This window comes from Lathamus discolor, chromosome 9 (genome assembly GCF_037157495.1).
Source record: "Lathamus discolor isolate bLatDis1 chromosome 9, bLatDis1.hap1, whole genome shotgun sequence".
NCBI classification, from domain to species: Eukaryota; Metazoa; Chordata; class Aves; order Psittaciformes; family Psittacidae; genus Lathamus; species Lathamus discolor.
This window is the reverse complement of record NC_088892.1, coordinates 20169762-20188478: the sequence shown is the minus strand read 5'-3', so window position 1 is coordinate 20188478 and position 18717 is coordinate 20169762. Positions and strand designations below refer to the sequence as shown.

General features: G+C 50.7%; 1 protein-coding gene across 2 annotated transcripts in view; it reads left to right on the top strand.

Moving 5' to 3' along the window:
• PCDH19 (protocadherin 19) overlaps positions 1-17586 on the top strand; it is a 69545-nt gene extending 51959 nt beyond the window's left edge. For both annotated transcript variants that reach the window (XM_065689239.1, XM_065689238.1), the window contains exon 5: positions 12859-17586. In XM_065689239.1, the coding sequence (XP_065545311.1) occupies positions 12859-13448 (590 nt within the window). In that variant the 3' untranslated portion in view covers positions 13449-17586. The remainder of the gene's footprint in view (positions 1-12858) is intronic.
• The last annotated feature ends 1131 nt before the right edge of the window (positions 17587-18717 follow it).

Sequence of the window (18717 nt, the reverse complement as noted above, 5' to 3'; positions counted from 1 at the left end):
AGGAGCCGTGTCTTCCCAATGCGCCCAGAAGCCATCCCTGGAGCGTGAGGCTGCATCTGCCTCATGGCACTCACCCATTGACTTCCATGTCCTGCATCTGTTGTGACAGGCGGTGCTTTTGCAGCCGCTCTCTGATTAGTTTGGTCCCTGGGATGCATTGATTTAAAGATCATTCCTCTGCAATAGAGCTGCTCTCAATGACAGTCCATGAGGCACATGATAACTCAGCAGCCTGAATTATTCAGGCAAATTGAATGTGTTTGGCTTGTTCCAAACTTTTGTTTCCTTTCAGTGCTGTCAGGAGAACAGGTAGCTGGGATGCTTGTATCCATCTCATCCGAGTGCCAGGGAGACACAAACAGCTCAAGTATAACCCATGTTTTGCCTTGTTTGTCACTTACTTCCACCTTCAGCTCTGCTTTGTCTGGGCACTTACGACCCTTATAAAGATGTTCATCTTGCCTCTAGGGTTGCTGTTGTCTGGTGAGCTGCTGGGCTCTGGGAAGTCGCTTTCATTTTGCAATGGAAAGGCCCTTGTACAATCCAAAGAAATCCTTGTATTTGTTCCACCTTTTAGCTACACATCCTGTTGTGAAAGTATAGTCGTTCCTGTAAATACTTTAGGGGCCAGGAACCTCACGTTGATGAAGACAAGTAAGTAAAATGAACAGTTCCACCTCCCATTTCCTCATTGTCAGACTTCCTCCATTGCTGCTGGATAGATATGTCCAATTATTTCACTGTATAAAGCCCCTCAAGCCCTACACTGGATAGATGTGCCTGCAGGGACCACTGAGATAGGGCAGGCAGGTGAAGAGGAGATGCTTTGTCAGAGCACAAATGTCCCCTTGCTTTCTGGAGGCTGTTCTGCATCAGGAGTTTCTGGGTATAGCTAAAGGCATTGGCTTTCTATCTCCAGACACGTCTGGAAATTTAAGACCTGACTCAAAGCCTTCTGAATCCAGCAGGACTCTTTTCAGCAGAGACCATTGGGCTTGTAATAGGACCCAGGAGAGATGGCATCCTCAGGGGATGTGCTCTGAACTTTGCTTGAGACATCGGTCATCTGTGTTCAGAAGTGAAGCTGAAGGAGATGACATCTGCTGCTGAGCATCTCCCTGATTCAGAACCTTGCTTGGAAAGGCTTGCCTTGGAAAATTCTAGCTGCAAATGAGACACATGATTTCAGGAATTAGAATAATTACCCCCTGGAACAGGTACCCAAGGGATGTGATATATTCTGTATCACTTTAGAGTCTTTAAATCACATTTGCATGTGTTTCCTAAAAGCATGCCTAGTCACTCAAAGTGAAGGGCTGTGCTTGAGAAGCGCAGCGTGACAAAGCTGAGCATCCCCTGCTTTGCAAGGGAGCAGAGCAGGGAGTCACCGTGGTCCTACATGGATTGAGCTCCGCAGATCCCTTTGGCAGCACTTGGATGTGGAGGATGGAGCAAGTAACCACACTGGGGATGATTCAGGAGTGAACTCCCCCCATCAAAATGTGCCTTCTCTTTCTGCATGCACACAGCTCTGTCCTCACTGAATCAGACGTCCCCAGGGCCTGAGGAATCCTGGCTGTATCAGTGTTTCCAGGACCTTCCCTCCCGCCGCTCCCTAAATGATGAGAGTGTTTTTGCAAACCTCATTTCCTGGCCCTTCCCTTTTATCTCTCCAAACAGCAAGTGAACAAGCAGCCCTTTAGATTTTAGTTACTGCTCCTGCACCCGGTGAGCTATCAGAGGCTGTTGCCGATGACTTTTTCTCTTTTCCTTGCTCCTGCCTGCAGGATTTGGGGAGATAATTCATTTGGTCCTGGTGCTTTGTCAACTTTCAGCGGTTGTAATTGCCTAATGATCAGTGCTGATGCTGTTGTTAAGCCTGTTAAAACTTTGTCCTGCTGAACAGCCAGACTGTGGCTGTCTCATCATGTTCTGCTTGCTGTGTCGACTGGGGATGCCTTTGATACCCAGCCCTAGCTTTGCTTGCTGCTTCCCACCCCAGCTCAGCTCCTGCTCAGGGGGATGAATGCTGCAGGGCGCTACCCACACTATGGAACCATGCCCAGGGCTACAAATAACTAAAGAATAACCCCACAGCGAGACAGATGCTTCCCAGGATTGGTCTCTTCTTCCCTGACCTGATGCCTGTGCTGGCCCTGAGGAGCTGGTGCTGGGTGCTGAAGCTGGTCTATCACCCCAAGCCCTGGTGGGGTAGGTAAGAGGATCACTCTGGAGGATGCTGTCACTGGTAGGGCACTGCTGTTTAGCAACCTGCATAGCATTTTTGCTCTTCCATCTCTTGGGTGCCTTTTCCACTTTCATTATATCCTTTTTAGAGCTGCATTTCATGCTATCACCTTCTTTGTTATGCATCTGAGGTGCCCAACTGGCTGGTGCCATCTCTTGAAGCCCCCGTCGCTCATCCTCACCTCTTCCAAGGCGGTTTCTTACTTAATGGGACACACTGAACATTAGTGCATTACCATCCTGTTTCCAAGAACAGTCTCCATCCACTCTTCTCTTGTCCCCCAGTGCCTCATCCAATTTAATTAATTATAGTTAGTATAGTACGCATCCTGTCAAAGTTTTTCCTTCCCGAGGTTTAATGGTTTTTTAATTCTAATGCATGCTGCATGTATAAGTGTTTCAGAAGCGAGGTGAGCGTGCGGTGGCACAGAGGCAGCATTACATCTGTGTGCTGCAGACAGCGAGGGTGGGTCCCTAGAGAGAGGCTCCAGCAGAACCACGCTGCCTGCCTTTCGTTGCATCCCCTTCTTGTGCTCAGGGCGGGGGAAACCAGGCTGATTCCTGTCTCAGAGGGACACGTTTGGATTAAACCTACCCACTTACAGTGGTCCAAAGTGGGCGCCCAGCCCCAGCATCAGCATCTTCTGGGCCGCCGCGGCCCTGTGGTGAACTCCAATGTAATGAACTTGACTCTTCTCGCACTAACTCTGTCTGAAAGCTCCAAATCACATCAGTCATCCCAGCCTTGCTTTATCCCTTTGCAGCAAGGCTGCGTTAAGGATGTGGTGGGGACTAGACTCGTCAGGTAATGCCAGCTGGGGCTAGTACCTATCGCTCTTTATTTCCCAGTGACAGCTAAAAGGTCTGGTCAGAAAAGTGGTTGAGGAGGAATGACTTTGTGGGGTTTTACACCTACCAGCTTTGGCTGTTTCCAGATAAAGCCTGCTCAGACTAAGAGGGATGTGGGTTGGTTTTTTCTTGCCTGTCAGTGTTGCAAAGTGCTTAGGTTTTGAGAATCCAGCTGGACTCTGTCTGTCTGTCACAGCATCACCAGGAGTAACGATGCCGTGGTGCAATTTAGCTGACAGCCCTGTGAACCAGAGCCAGGAGCCAACACAATCCAGCCTGACCTCGGGGCAGCACTGCAAGAATGTGCCTCGGAGCAGTCGGAAATCATCCGAGGCTGTGCAGGCAGAGGTTGGGGCACATGTCCTCTGTGGTCCAGCAGCCTCTGCCCCCTGCGTTAGAATCACAGCAAGCGAGGTCCTGGCAGAACCCCTGGGCAGCATGCACTGGACTCAGCATCAGTGCCCAAGGGTTGACATCGGCTTGGCCAGGAGGGATGGAGCCATGGAGCGTTCCTTGCAGTGCTTACACAGGCCATGGAAATCCGGTCATTTTCCATCCCTGATGTTCAGCTGTCTCCCTGCAGCTCTTCAGTTTACAGCCCCAGGCAAACTCGAGGGCTTGTTCTCCATCTCTCCTCAGTGGCTGAGGGGACAGTGGGATGGGATGGATGGGATCAGGCAGGATGGGATGGGATGGGACCCCACCTGCATTGCTGGAAATTGAGCCTTTCCCTGGCTCACAGGTAATGTAGTTTCCCAAAGCTGATAATGAGGTTTTAGATTTGACTCTTGGCTTCATAGTAATTTTACATGCATATTTATACCCTATGATCACACTCTTAATTAATGAAGGTAAACTTAACTGCTAGAGCAAAGTTTTGCCTGAATTAAATGGGCTGGATGCCCAGGCTTTGGCAATGCCGCGATCTGTCTTGGTGGTCGTGGGGCCAGTGTAACCGATGTCTGGCATTCCTCTGGCATCGCTGTATCCTTGTTGGAGCTGGAGCCTCATTGGAGCCTACATGTAGATCTGATGCTTCCACCACTCTGTGCCAGCATCTCATCCCAGGACATCCCTGTGCTTCCAAGGAGAGGATCCACCAGCTTGGAAAAGCGCTGTGTTCATCTGAATAAGACTTAAAGTAGAGCACCAGGGAGGAGGGGATACTGCTGGGCTCCAGGGTGGAGGAGCGAGAGGTCAATGTCATGATGAGAGGCAGCCAGCAACCAGTGCTTTTGGTTAAGAAAAAACAAAATTAGGGGAAAATTCCCTAATTCCCCGGTGATCTCCCAGCGGTGGGGAACGCCCCATCGCGCTGGGAAGCCTTCCAGCTCCCTCTGCTCTTCAGAGCTGCACACTTCCACAAAGTACAAAGAGCTCCTCAGAATGTTTTGCCTCGTGGGTACGTCTATGATTAATTCCGTGCAAGCATTACTGGTGCAATAACAATACTGGAGGTCCTAAAACTGAAAAAGGAAACACATTTGGCTCGTACTTCATACACAATCACTTACACTTAAGCTATTGATAGTTGATTGGGATCTGTAGACTGCTGGGCTGGTGCCACTGGGTTTCTGAGCGCGTTCAATGGCTGGAACAGACAGCGAGGCTGTAGGTTTTGGCAAGCTGTAGGTCTCATTATTCAGGCTGACTGTATCTGACACGAGAGATTCCCATCCACCAAGATGAAGCTCACTTCCCTAGGCTTTGGCTGACATCCCAACAATATTTACATGAAGGACAACAGAGGATCAGTGTTAGATTAAGGCTGTGAGTTTCCAGTAGGCAGACAGTTAAATATTCCATTGAAATCCTCTTTTGATTATTTAGATAATAATGAAGTTTATGCGTGTCCTTGAGAAAGCTGGGGAAAGGCAGTTGGTTTATGCTAAGCATGCAGAGATGTGTTTAATCTTGATAATAGGAGTAAATTATGTATCAGGCTTTACAACCTCGGCTCCTTTATTTCTTACTTGTTGTATGGAAGCACCATCCACCTCTTAGGGAAGGGGAAGCTGTGTTGGGCAGCTGAGCAGGCAGGGGTCTCATTAGCATCCCTGCTCCTACTGGCACCGTCTGCATCCCTGTGGGAAGAGGATGAGGACGGGTTGTTCTGGTGCTGGTTGCGGTCAAGCATTCACTGTGGGTGTACAAGGGTATGGCTGCAGTGAGGGCAGGGGTGCTGCTCCGACAGGCGCTGGGCCAGGAGCTGGCCTGGTACAAGCAGTTGGGAATTGCTTCTTATCTTCCCCGCCTGCAATCCCTGGTTTGCTGGATTTTTATCAAGTAGCTGCTTTCTGAGCAACGCCTGATTTTGAATGGGAGAGGGCGATAATTCGATCTATTGCTGCCTTTGGAGCGTGGCTGCCTGGCTGGTCCCACATTACCCCGCCAGAATGGGTGCATTTGTCTGTTTCCTGACAATAGCAGAGAAAAGTAACCTTTGGATTAATTTGCTTTAGTGACTAAAGTCCCATTAAATGGGAGGCAGCTGGTGTCAAAGGCATAAACGGAGACAAAGTTTTGCTCCCAATTGTGGGAAATGTGTTTAAACAGACTAGAAATGTTTCCATCTCTGCAGGGTATAATATACTCAAATGGTTACATTAACATGAAAAAAATATAAGAAAGAGTGTATTTAGGACAATCCCTCTGTATCCAGCGTTAATGAAATTGAATTCCAGTAATGAAGTCAAAGGGTTGTATTCTGCACTCGTGCAGTAACTGCCATTAGCATTAATGGGAGCCGTGCCGATGAATTACGGAGCTGTAATGGTTTGAGATGGAAAAGGTCTGTCGGATCCCGGAGTGTTCTCCTCTCTGAGGACCAGATCCTGCATCCTATCAGTTAGGATGCTAATGAGCCCTGTACTGAGGCAGGAGTAGTGGAGTTTCAGAGGTGAAATCCCCACCACTCAGGGGCCATCATGAGCTCTACGGACCACTTACGGGAAGGATTAATTGGAGTTTAAATGGTATGTTCCGCTGGCCCTCTGAAAGGGAATTAATTCTGCCTTGTGAATGAGGTGGGGATTGGCCCATGGTCCCGGATAAAGGGGGGCAGCCAGCATTAAATTGCATTTCAGCCTCTAATACCTTCTGGGTCTGACTCTGCTGCGGCACACGGCGTGCCCAGACACCAGCTCCTCTTGCCTTGGGTGACTGCCCTCCTTCCCTGAGCCTTCTCATCCCGAAGGCTTCAGCATGCCCAGGAAGGTGATTTCCCACCTGCATCAAACCCATCCTTAGCCCTCTCAAGTGCAGTCTTCATTGATGATACAGATGTGTCAGTTTTCACTGATGATACAGGCATCAATGGCAGATGAGATGGTGTTATCAATGGTCATATAGAGCAGGGGAAGAGAGAAGACGTGCAGCAGCTCAGAGCGAGCCCATCACATCTTTCTTGACCATTACAGAAGGGCTGCCCATGAGCTGCATTCAGCCATGGGTCCTTATCAGCAATTGCCTGATAAATTAATCTAATTCGCATCCCTTGTTCCGTTAAAAGAATTCCTTGCAGGCATTTGCTTTGCCCAAGCGCTGCTGACCCCCTGCCTTGGGACAGACAATCCAGGCTTAAAAAGACAGCATTTTTTAGCTTGCATAAATCCCAAACAGTAGCAAAAGAGAGGGAAAGAAAGGCTCCTCGTTGCGTTAAAGAGCATTTGTCACTGTCCCTGGTTATTAGCATCCTCGGAGCATTGTGCAAGGGAAGCCATGCCAGGATTACATTTCTACACTGACTAGGGATTTCTTATTAGGGAAGGTGAAGAAGGCTCTGTAGAAGCCCATAGGTCAAAAATATAATGCACTGTTCCCCACCTCTTGTTTCCTGATGTTATGCTATTACAGGAGATAAGGGAGAGGTGCAGAGTCTTAATTTACAAGCAGATGATGAACCATGGCTGGGGAGTGTTTGCATTTTGCTCGAGCTTATTATTTCATCTGGAGTGTGATGCAGTGGGTTTCTGCTTCCGAGCTCCTGGTGGGATGCAGGGGAGGTGGGCTCCAATGGGGATGTGCCTTGTGCCCTGTGGCATCCACCCACTGAGCAAGCAAAGGTGCTGGGAGTTGAAAAGAACCCCCCAAAGTAGCTGGAAGAGGCGTGCTAAATAATGCAGTTGTGCATTGTCCATGAAAGATGGCTAACCATGAGTAAACATCAGCAGCAGTGTTTGATCCCTGCGTGTTTACTATTTATTCCTATTTATTATTCATCAATTCCATCACAAACGTTAGTCCCACACCCCAGTGAGGCATTTGCATTTTATTTTAAGTTTGATTTTCTCCCCCTACTCCCTTTAGTTTCATGAACTGAGATTTAATGATGTGCTTTTCCACACCGTTCCCGTGCCGGCTCTCCCTGGCTCTCCTCTTCTTCTTGTTTCACGAAGAGATTTCGAACATGGAAAAGTGATATTTGAATAGATTCCCCTTAGGCAATCAATTTACTTTTAATTTGTCTGGAACTAAGCTTTTCTTTGTTGCAATGAGAAAGGATTGAAACTGCTGTAAAATTTATTAGCTTCCAGGAAGATTTTGAAATGAATTTTTTAATGATCGTGCTGTTTGCTGTACCCAGGAGCAGTGTCATCCTGATTGCAGGATAATCACAGGGCTGCTGGAGAAACACCCCAATGCGGAGATAAAGCCACGCTCCAGCACAAGGGTACCTGTGGTACTGGTCAAGGGATGGACACGCACGAGCACGCTGCTCACCCGTGCACCCCCAGCACATCCCAGTGGGGCTCTGATTTCTCTTTTCTCCTTCTTTTTCATTCTCAAGTGACTCCTCCGCTCCTTTTCCTTGCTTCCCATGTAATAGCACAAATGAGTTCTACTTACTCACCTCGGCAAAGCTGCTCTGACATGGATTGGATTGAACTGAGCGGCTCTTTGAAAATGGAAACTCCAGGGACTATTGTCATCGCCCAAATTGCACCTTAGATTGTGTAACAGCACATGTCATCTGCCCATTTATCAGGAATATTACATTCCCAGGCACTTGCACCTTGCTACGATTTAACTTTATCTCTTTGGCCAGTGCTGAGATTCCACTGGAGATAATTCAATTGCTCTGAGAGCTGAATGGGTGCCTTGCGCACCGGCTTCGTGTTGCTCTGCTGCAGGGATGCTGCAGGCTTTGAATAGGAGGCTGGAAGCGCTTGTACACCCTGGATGTTCATTAATCCTGCCTTTTAATGAGGGGAGTGCTGGAGGCTCTGTTGCTCCAGTGCCCACCCCATGCTCCTCCTGGAGCCTTCCAGCTCTTAGCATCCATCCCATCTCCCTGCTCTGTTGGCCAAGTGGGATCAGGAAGTGCTGAGGGTCTCGGCAGAGCACTCAGCCCCAGGAACTGGGGCAGCCCCAGTGTTTTGTGGCACCTCCCTGCCTCTTGCATCACTGTGCCATTGTCCCCAGCTCCCATTCCCCACCAGTGACATGGGCTGTGTGTCTGCTCATGGTGGTTTATCTCCCACCGCGTCTTCCTGCAGTTCTTGGCAGCCTTCAGCCTGACTCACACCCCGCAGGCAGCACAAGGGCTGGCTGGGGCTTGTTATTAGTTGTCTTTGTGCTGGTCCCCTAAGGTGCGAGTAGAGCAGGTTTGAAATCTGGAGCTCAGCATGGGTTTTGCTGTACTTGCTGAGGAGCATGTTTATTCCAGAGGTGGCTGTTGGGTTTAGTTTATTTCACATTTGCTATCTGAGAGCTTACATTTAGCAGTGACACGTTTTTGCCTGCCAAGCCTGACTTCAGGGTAACTGCTCATTTGATGGCGAGGCTTCTGCTAGGATGCTTCGTACCTTGGGACCTGCCCTAAGGTGCTCTGAAACAAGGCAGACAGGCTGGAATATGGACACTGCTGCTGCAGGACCTCTTGAGCACAGCCATCACCCATGCATGGCATCTCTCTGGACCACCTATGTGTGACACGGGTATTCCTACAGCCAGGTTTGCAATAGGGTTCCTGTCACAGCTCCTAAGAGAGCTCAGCCCAGCTCAGTGTGGCTTGCACAGCCCTGGGCTGTGGTGTTCCCCTTCCTCAGGTCTTGGTGTTCCCCTTCAGTCCTTGCCAGCTGGGTCCATTGGGCTCCTTGGGGACCCCTCTTCAGGATAAGGTGGCTGCAGAGCAGCACTAATGCTGCGGTGATGCTCACCCAACACTGTCTCTCTGTGGTTTCCTCCTCCCTTTGCCTCTTGCCCAGCCCCACTCCGTCTCGCTCAAGCCCTGCCATCAGTGGGAACCTGCAGTAGTTATTATCTGGGCTTTGCTTCTTGCACTGAGAGCATTTTTCAGTGCAGACAATACGACAGTAGCAGTTGTATTGACTAGGGCAGGTCCAGGGCTGTAAAAGAATTTCCTGTTGTCCTATTTCTGATTGTTAAAGTGGTAAAAAACAAGGCAGAACAGTACAATAAAGAGCCTGTGTATGTGAATGACCGTCCTGGGTGCCATTGAGGCTGGGTGAGTCAGACCTACCTGCAAAGTGAACAGCAGCTCCGTGCCTGCCTATGCTTTGGGGCAGCAGCTCCTCTTGCACAGGAGGAGGATGCGAGATGACAGCCCTGGGTTCAGCACACTGAGGAGCCTAGACCTGTTTGAGCTTCCCTTCTTTGAACCTGGAAGAGCAGAGGAGTGGTGTGATGTTCCTGTGTATCAATGGGGCATGCTTGTGGTGTAGAAATAGTGTTTTATATCAACTACAGGGTTAAGGTGGGTAGCTGAATATCCTTATTCTGCCATAGAGAAGCAGCTGCTGCTCAGGGCTCTTTGCTGGTCCCTGCTGCTCTGAGCAGCCTGGACATGTATTGTCCCCAAGAGCAGGATGCTGGATGTGATCCCTACAGACCAAAGCTGAGGTTTGCAGTGGGGACAGGAGCAGTGAGGCAGATTGTGCCGTGGAGTGACCTGTTGTCGTCAGGTGTGTGGATGGATGGTGACTCCTGCCCCTCTGCCTGTCAGCCCGGTGTCTTTTGTACTTGTTACATTCCCTTCCTAAACCAAACAATTGAAATGGTATGATTTAATACTTCTCATCTCTTCTCCTGCTTGCATTGCAACTGCCACTGGTGTGACTTGTTACAAGCATCTTGGTGTCCAAAGCTTATAATCTCCCCAGCAGATAGGTACCACACCAGTGGTCTTTTATAAAACCTTTCTTAAAGCACAGGTCCCTTTCTAGGGTTTGAGGAATATCCACTTGCAGTGCAGTCATCATTGTTTTTAACTGTAAAATGAGGCAGCTTGGAATAAATGGGTCAAGGCTGGGGTTTGCCTCAGCTACAGTAGTCTCATGGATTTGGGGTTGAGCCATGATGCTGGGTGAGGAAGGTGAGGAGCAGCAGGTCCCCTTATGCCCACACTGGACCAGCCATCCCAGCACATGCCCCTATCCAGCATTCCATGTTTGTGGAGAGACTGAAGTGATGCATGCTCCAGCCGTGAGCCCAAGGTCACACAGCACAAAGAATCAGTATCTCACTGGGGATGAGAACCCAAGATGCTTCTGTCGCTCCTCCAGCCATCACCAAGTCCTGTGCTCTCACAGCCACACTACACACCTCTGTGTGCCTGTGCCCCCTTTTGCAGTTAGGCTGGGGATAAACAGGCAGGCAGCAACACTTCCTGAGCAATCTTTCGGGGTGTTTTTTCCTCTCCATTCTGCTCAAGCACCTGAAATTAAGGGGATCAAAGCACGAGAGCGTGGGCTTTTAGATCTCGGGTGCAGATCTGCATGTAAGGCTCAGAGCATCCTTCCCTCAAACGGCTGTAAAGGTGGCTGCCAAACCCAGCCACGCTCCGCACCACTGGGTCCCTGCTCTGAGGCAGAGAAAAAGCTGATGGTTTACCTACAGGGTTTTCAATTAATTGGCTTCTCCTTAAAAAACATCCTTTTCCTTCCTTTCTTTCCGTGTTTTGAGGTCTGCCTTTTACTCATTTATTCTCGGGAAGTGTTAAGCTGCTCATATTTTGGTGCATTGTGTTATGTGCTGAGAATTTTTATCAGCCGCCCTAGTGCTCGAATGTGGTGGAAATACCAATGTGTCTGAGGAGTGGAGGTTATGCACACAGATGTACAGAGCATCAAAATGAGCCGTTTGCAGGCAGACAGGAAGGAAAGCCAGGCTGAGTCTGCACCTTCACAGCCCTCCATCCATCAAACCGGCACCGACCGAGCGCGGTCTCGTGTGGGCAATGGCATTAGTGCTTTAATGCTGCTCTGCGTGTATATAGGTTATGGGAGGAAGGAGCTCCATCTTTGTGTAGGGAAAGGTTGTGCTTTATGAGGGTGAGCTGGGATTACGAGTACTTACCAAATGAAAGAGAAGTTGTAAGTTGAGACTGGGAAGCAGCCTGTGGTGTTGGGTGGTTGGATGCTCAGCAAAGGCTGGGGATGGGGAGACTCCTGGGTTTGCTCTCATGAGACCCCACTTGCAGTATTGTGTGCAGTGTCTCCAACACAGGAAGAACATGGAGCTGTTGGAACAAATCCAGAGGAGGCCATGAGGATGATCAGGGGCTGGAACACCTCTGGTATGGAGACAGGCTGAGAACACTGGGGCTGTTCAGCCTGGAGAAGCTGCGTGTAGACCTCAGAGCAGCTCCCAAGGTCTGAAGGGGGCTACAAGGGTGCTGCAGAGGGACTCTTCATCAGGGGCTGCAGTGATAGGACAAGGGGTGATGGGTTCAAACTGGAACAGGGTTGGAGATAAGGGAGAAGCTCTTCCCTGTGAGGGTGCTGAGGCGCTGGCACAGGGTGCCCAGTGAAGCTGTGGCTACCCCATCCCTGGCAGTGCTCAAGGCCAGGTTGGACACAGGGGCTTGGAGCAAGCTGCTCCAGTGGAAGGGGTCCCTGCCCATGGCAGGGGTTGGAGCTGGAGGAGCTTTAAGCTCCCTTCAAACACAAACCATTCTATGACTCTATGATGTCGAACTTTGCACTTGGCTGAGCCTGGCTGAGCCGTTTGTCCATCCATGGGGGGACCCTGAGGCCGTGCAGTCCCTTGGGATCAGCTGGCAGCACAGGGATGCACACAAGCACCAGGCACAAGGGTTTGCGCTTGCCTAGGAGAGCTCAGACCTGGGTATGGAAAGTCCTTGGGAAGGGTTAAACCTCCACTCCATATTTCAGCCCTGTGAAGTGGTGTTGGGACAGCCCCAAGTCCAGGGACGGGATCTTTATTGCTTTGGTATGAATAAAGCCCAAGTGCTGGGAATGACACATTTAATCTTCACTGGAGTGGGCAGTCGCACAGATTTATGAAGCCTCTGTTGTGTGGGAGGTCAGCGGGGACTGAGCAAAAACTGAAACCACCCGTATACACCAGGAAGAAAAGTTCCCCCCCTCCTCCCTCTGCTCTTTCTTCCCTCTGTAAAAAGTCAAGCTTAAATGCCACATCAAACCAAGCTTTAAATAGGGTGGCTTTTAGTGCTGGTTACTAAACCCAGAACCCACTCACTTAGAGGGGCTCAACAGGCCGGACAGCCCTGCGGTGGTGGATTCACATCTGACACTATTCCTTAGGCTGCATGTCTGGCTGTGGCAGATGACACAGAGCCTGTTGGAAACGGAACCCCAGCCTTTACAGCAGCAAAGATCCCTCTTCCAAGCCTTGACTTAAGAACTGTATAGAGTAGGGTAGCTGCTGCTCGGGAGGTGGCTCCTGTATGGGATAGGAGTGATGCCCGGCGCTGGGCTCAGTGGGGCAGGTTGGGGTACAGCCCCCTTCACCACCCCTTGTGTTCTCTCCCCGCAGAGCAGAGCGAAGGATTCCATTGCAGGGAGGAGTGCCGCATCCTGGGCCACTCGGACCGGTGCTGGATGCCCCGCGGCGCCGTCCCCAGCCGCGCCAAGTCCCCGGAGCACGGGAGGAACGTCATCGCGCTGTCCATCGAGGCCACGGCGGTGGACACGGAGCCTTACGCAGACTGCAGCACAAAAAGGACCTTCGCCACCTTCGGCAAGGAGGGCGCTGAGCCCCTGGCCGAGGAGCGCCTCGCCAACCCCAAAGGCAAAAGAACGGTGGACCCGGCCGCCTGCAGCCCCAAGGTGAGCGGCGCCATCCGCGAGGCGGGCAACGGCTGCGAGGCCGTCAGCCCCGTCACCTCGCCCCTCCACCTGAAGAGCCCTTTGGCCGGCAAGCCGTCGGCTCCGTACAGTGCCGGGCACTGCGCCGGCAACCGGGAACGGGAGCCCTTTGGGAACACTGGTCCTTCCCGGCCGACGGAGGCAGAGCCCCGCGGGGCGGACAGCGAGAGCGGCGGGCAGGAGGGCAACCCGCTCCTGCAGGAACGCCGGGATAAGGACTCGCCCGGCGCCCGGAGACTAAAAGACATCGTCCTCTGAGCAGCACCCGGTGAGAGGAGGAGGAAGAGGAGGATGAGGAGGGACCGCACGACTCCCAGCGCAGATTGTTTTTACCGCTTACCAATGGTTCACAGATTGCTGTATTTAAAAGCTTTCCCTAAATGTATTGTTTATAAATGAAGCTATCGTTGATGTGACAATCCCACTTGGCTCAACAGGCAGCAGGGGTGTGCAGCCCGAGCAAAGTAGCTGGTGGTTTGCTTTTGGGTGGTGGGGGGCAGCAGTGAGGCATCCCCCTCCCTGGTCCCCTGCAGCGCTCGGTGTCCCCTCCTCGGAGTTTCTATATTTTTATATCAATTCCCATTCCTGGAGAGAGTTGAATGGCAGATTCCTTACCCAGACCTCTTTAGTCATCGCCCCGGTGGTTTTGTAGTCCAGACAGAGCAGCGGCCGTTCCCTGCGTGCCACTGCTCAATGTGACACTCGGGTGAGTGTTCATTCGCCCAACACGAGGCTGTTTGTATTTCAAGATGTTGCTATTTTGCTATGGACCCCCCTGCAGTTATGAATCCTTTTGCTGTCACATGCTTCTCTGTACTATTCCTGTATTTGATATTGCAAATTCCTGTATGTCTGCTGATGGCAAAAGGCTTCCAAGCTTATCAAAAATGGAAAGAAACATAATTCACCATCATCTAACCTAAACTTTGGGGACCCTGCAGCCTGCAACCCGCTGGAGCCAGCGCTTCCCCCAGCCCTCCATCACCTGAAGCCTCCCCCAGCTCCTGCAGGGCAGTGCCAGGGCATTAAGGGAAAAGGTTTTGGGGGGGAATTTCTGCCTGGATCGCAACTGTTGGATGCGCTGTGCTGAACTTTTCCCCCTTCCCCATTTCTTTTCCATCATTTCAAGGCGATGCATGGAAAGCTTTTTTTCCCACAAGTTGGTTGGTTTGGTGTTTTTCCAGTTCCCAGGTTTAGCTATTCCCCGTCTCCAATCGTATCCAAGCCAAAGGGATGGAATTATTGAAGAGATCTCAATCACCTTCTCAATTAGGCACACACTTCCAAGTCAGCATTTCCCAGGCGTGATTATGCCAAGTATGTGTCTGTATGTGTCACCATGGCATGGATTTCAGGCTGTTCTGATTTCTTTCCGTCCCCGCATCATAAATAAGTATGGAATGAGCAATAGCGACGTTAATTTAGGGGCAGACAGGTGATATGTAACAATGCTACTAATTCAATTAATGTGCCTTCTTAATGGAGAGAAAATTAAAGCAATTCATTATTTTTGCTCAGAATTAAGGACTTTTTCCTTTTTTTTGTGTGGGTACAAATTTACTCATCTAAAAATGATTCCAAAACTGAGCTACTTTCATAGCCCCTTTGTAGAAGGGAGAGAGGGAAAGGGGCTTCACAGCTGCCTGCTCTCTTGCAGTGATGATTCCTCAGCGAGGTATGAGTGAGGTAGGAGGATTGCAGTTAGTGTATTACCATTATGATTTATAATGCACAATTAGTGTATTACTATTGTGATTAACCCTTCACTGGACAGATTTTCCTCCCCCAGATGATGTTTCCTAGAACTGAAAATGAATTATGGAAGGGGAAATACATCGCTCTTGCCAATGTTTGCTGTACCAGCAAGTTGAGATTAGTGGTTTCTAGAGAAAGAGTCTTTCTAGGTCTACATCTTATGATAAGAAACGTATTACTTTGATTTCTTTAAATGAAAAACAACAAGAAAACAAGCTCCAGTCATTACTATCCTCCAAATTACATGAAGCTCCAGCTTTTATTTCTTCAGGGCAAATGGATCCTGCCTGAAGGCATGGCTGGTCCCAGGCAGGTCTGCAGTCACTCTGTTCCCCTTTGCCACTTCCTAAGGCCAGGAATTGGGAAAGAACCGACAAAAGATGAGATTTGTGATGCTTCCCTCGCTGGTGTTGATGACTACCTCATTCAGCTCCCATCCCACGCGCTAACGTGATGTCCTGCATCCCTCTGGAAAGCGAAACGGGGATTTTCCCCTCTCTTCTGGAGTTTGAGCCCATTTTTCAGGGATATGTTCTTTCTGTTCCTGCCTGTGTGCTGTTACTGCTGTCATTTCAATCTGTGTTTCTTTTCCCCAAATGTGTGTATTTTTCTAACACAAGCAAAGAAGAAAGGGGCTGGCTCGGGGCTGTTGGAGTAACTGGATGTTCTGGAACTGTGAGGCTGGGTTTATGCTGATGTTACCTGGTTTTGTCAGCTCTTTAGGGGGGAAAAGCTTCTTGTATGTGTTTGCTGAGTGACAGAGCCTGTGATGTCAGATCATAGAATCCCAGACTGCTTTGGCTTGGAAGGGACCTTAAAGCTCATCCAGATGCCATGTGAAGGGACGCCTTCCCCTAGAGCAGGTGGCTCCAATCCCTGTCCAGCCTGGCCTTGAACACTGCCAAGGATGGGCTCTTGGCTTTGCAAGGCAACAGCCCCACATCACCCCATTGTCCGTCCCCACCTCCAGCAGGATGGGACCTGGCTGCCCCCCATTTCAGGTTCCCCATTATCACACCATCACCGAGGAGCCCTGGCTGTTGGTTCCTGTTGAGCATTGCCCTCTGCCTGCAGAGCTGCCAGCACCAGCCCGGTGCTTTGGATGAAAAGTAGATGCTAACTGAAAAGGAAGAGAACAAACCCACCAGGAACATTCTCTAATTCACCCAGAGGAGACGTTAACGTTCCGTGCCACCCTGAATAACAGCGCAGCCGAGGAGGGATGTGAAACAAGTCTGCATTAAAAGGGGGCACTAAAGAGGTCACTAAACCCTTATGCCTCCAAGAAAACCATTTAAACACCAGTTTTCCGGGCTGCAGCCGGGGATGCTGAGTGAGGGGCCCTTCCTCACAGTGCAGGGCCAAGGGGAGAGGCTCCTGAGTCTGTTGCTATCTCTGTGTGGCTGGAGATAAGTTCAGGGCTCCTGAGCAAATCTGTTTCGGGTTTATTTTCCTTGTTGCATTTCAACTGGCTGTGCAAAACCATTCCGAGCTGTGGGGTGGGCAGAGAGTGCTTGGGAAAGGGGTCCCAGATGTAATTATGGTGCTTTTGAGTAACTGAAACCTGTCCTCAGATTTGGTTTAGGAAGAATCGCTGGGATCTGCTGGGTTTCCTGCAGGCACACTCGCTGTGCTCCCCGTTACCCAGGAGAGCAGCACCCACCTACGATTGTCCCCCGAGCATGACGAGGACCATCTGGAGCATCCCTGGGGATGAACACCCCCCCCGTGATGGCTCAGGGACACTTCCCTGCTCCATGGGGAGCTTTTCCCTAAGGGTTGGGATGATGGAGGGATGGGGAGGATGAGCACCGTCCTGCTGAGGTTGTTGCCGTTGCCTGTGTGTTGTGAAGCTGGAGGTGGCCTGTGGGTGATCACACGTTGTGCAGAAGTGAATTCCTTTCTATTCATTTCTATTTTTCCTTTTTCAGATAGGAGAGAACCGGTTCCTTTTGTAAAGAACACACTGTCTGATGAATATGTTGGAATTATTCTCGGGATGGGGAGGGGGGAAAATAATACCTAATGATGAATGGAAACACATTTGTCTGTCGTTGGGGGAAACTGATGATCGTGGTCGCTCCAGCTCTGGGGGATGCCTGGTCCAGCCTGTGAGCCCAGCTGCAAGCACTGCCCAGACGGATCCTTCACAAGCATCAGCTGATGTTCAGCTGATCTAAGCTGGGGTAGAACCTTCAAACACACCCATTGCAACCTGGTTTTCCACGCCGGCTAATCCGGTGGGAGCTGGGATGCCAGCAGGCAGGGCTGCCGCGGGACTGAGCGCGGTGCGTCTCGTCATGGTGTGTCTCCGTTGCCGAGTATATGAAGAATCAATTGTTGTATATGCTGATCTGTATGTTATGTACATTTCCACAGTGATTGACTCATTGTAAACAGCAACATGGATAAAAAGAAGCAGCACCATTCTGTCTATTTTATGAAGATGATAAAGCAGCTTTATTAAGTTATTACAGTTCTGTTTCAATGGTGAACCACACTGGGTTGGGGTTTTTATTTTCCCATCCGAGAACTTTGTTTTCCACCTCAATGTGATTTTCTTTTCTCTGCTTTGAGCATCCGATGCATTTTAGTATTAAAGCAATTATTGAATAAAATGGAAAGTAAGTGTTTGGTTAAACACGCCTGAGTGGGTTTGCTTTGATGGGCTCCAGGTCCTGCAGATGCCAGCACATGGCTGGGGGTCCGTGTGGTCCCCTGGGTGCCACCCCAGCCCATTCCCACCCTGCTCCCCCTGTTTGGCACCCAAGAAGCTGCAAAGCTCAGACAGAGCTTTCCCCCCAAGAAGGGGCTGTCACCATCCCAACATCCCCCCCATCTCCAGCGCACACTAGATGCGTGGTACAGAAGAGGACTTTTCTTCCCTATTTCAGGACACTATGGGGAGATGGTGAGGAGCACCCACTGCCTCTGGATTGATGGAGCTCCTTCATGCATGGAGCATCCAAGAGCTCTGTGGCTAATGGGGGTAAATGTCCTCCCCAGTGGCCTCTGCTCATTCAGTGACTCAGTCAGGGTGACACTCAAGTGGAACTCGAACAAGGGCAGTAACCTGGGAAGCCCCTTCCCTGGGGTAGGAAGATGCTTGAGCTGAGGCCGAGCATCACCCTGTATGGCTGTGGCACACAGGGGGCAGAGGGCAGCAGTTTAACCATGCCTGATTGGGCCCCCCACCACTGTAACCCCATGGTAAATGGGGTCTGGCCAATGCCCTGGGTCAGCTCCAGCACAGGTGGAGCTGTGTTTGCACAGCACCCAGCAATGATTTGACCCTCGTTAGCTAGGTGTTTGGGAGGTGGGTCAGAGGAGATAAAGCCAGACTGTGCAGGGAGGCTGCTGCTTGGCTGGGCTGGTTTGCAGGTGGGTGTCCATGCCTGAAGAGGCTGTGGGCTGTGCTACAGCATCCCGAAGCTGGGGACCCAAGGCCAGCACCATGGGCTCGTCTCCCAGGTAGGGACTGATGCTGTTTGTGGGGAATGGTTTTGATGAACGGGGAGGTGGAGGAAGGCAGGCAGCAGATGTGGGGCTGCCTGGCTGCAGCAGGGCTCACTGGGGCAACGCAGAGCCCAGCCTGAGACCTGGGCTGAAACCTCCGCAGGCATCCCAGTACATCTGACCCCAGGACCTGATGGGATCTTGCAGGCACTGGGCTGGCTCCTGCTTTAGTAACCCCCCTCCAATGCCGCTGGGAGCTCAGTGATGTCAGGTTGGTGACATGTCCCCGCCGTGCCACTGCTGCCATCCCTGTCCC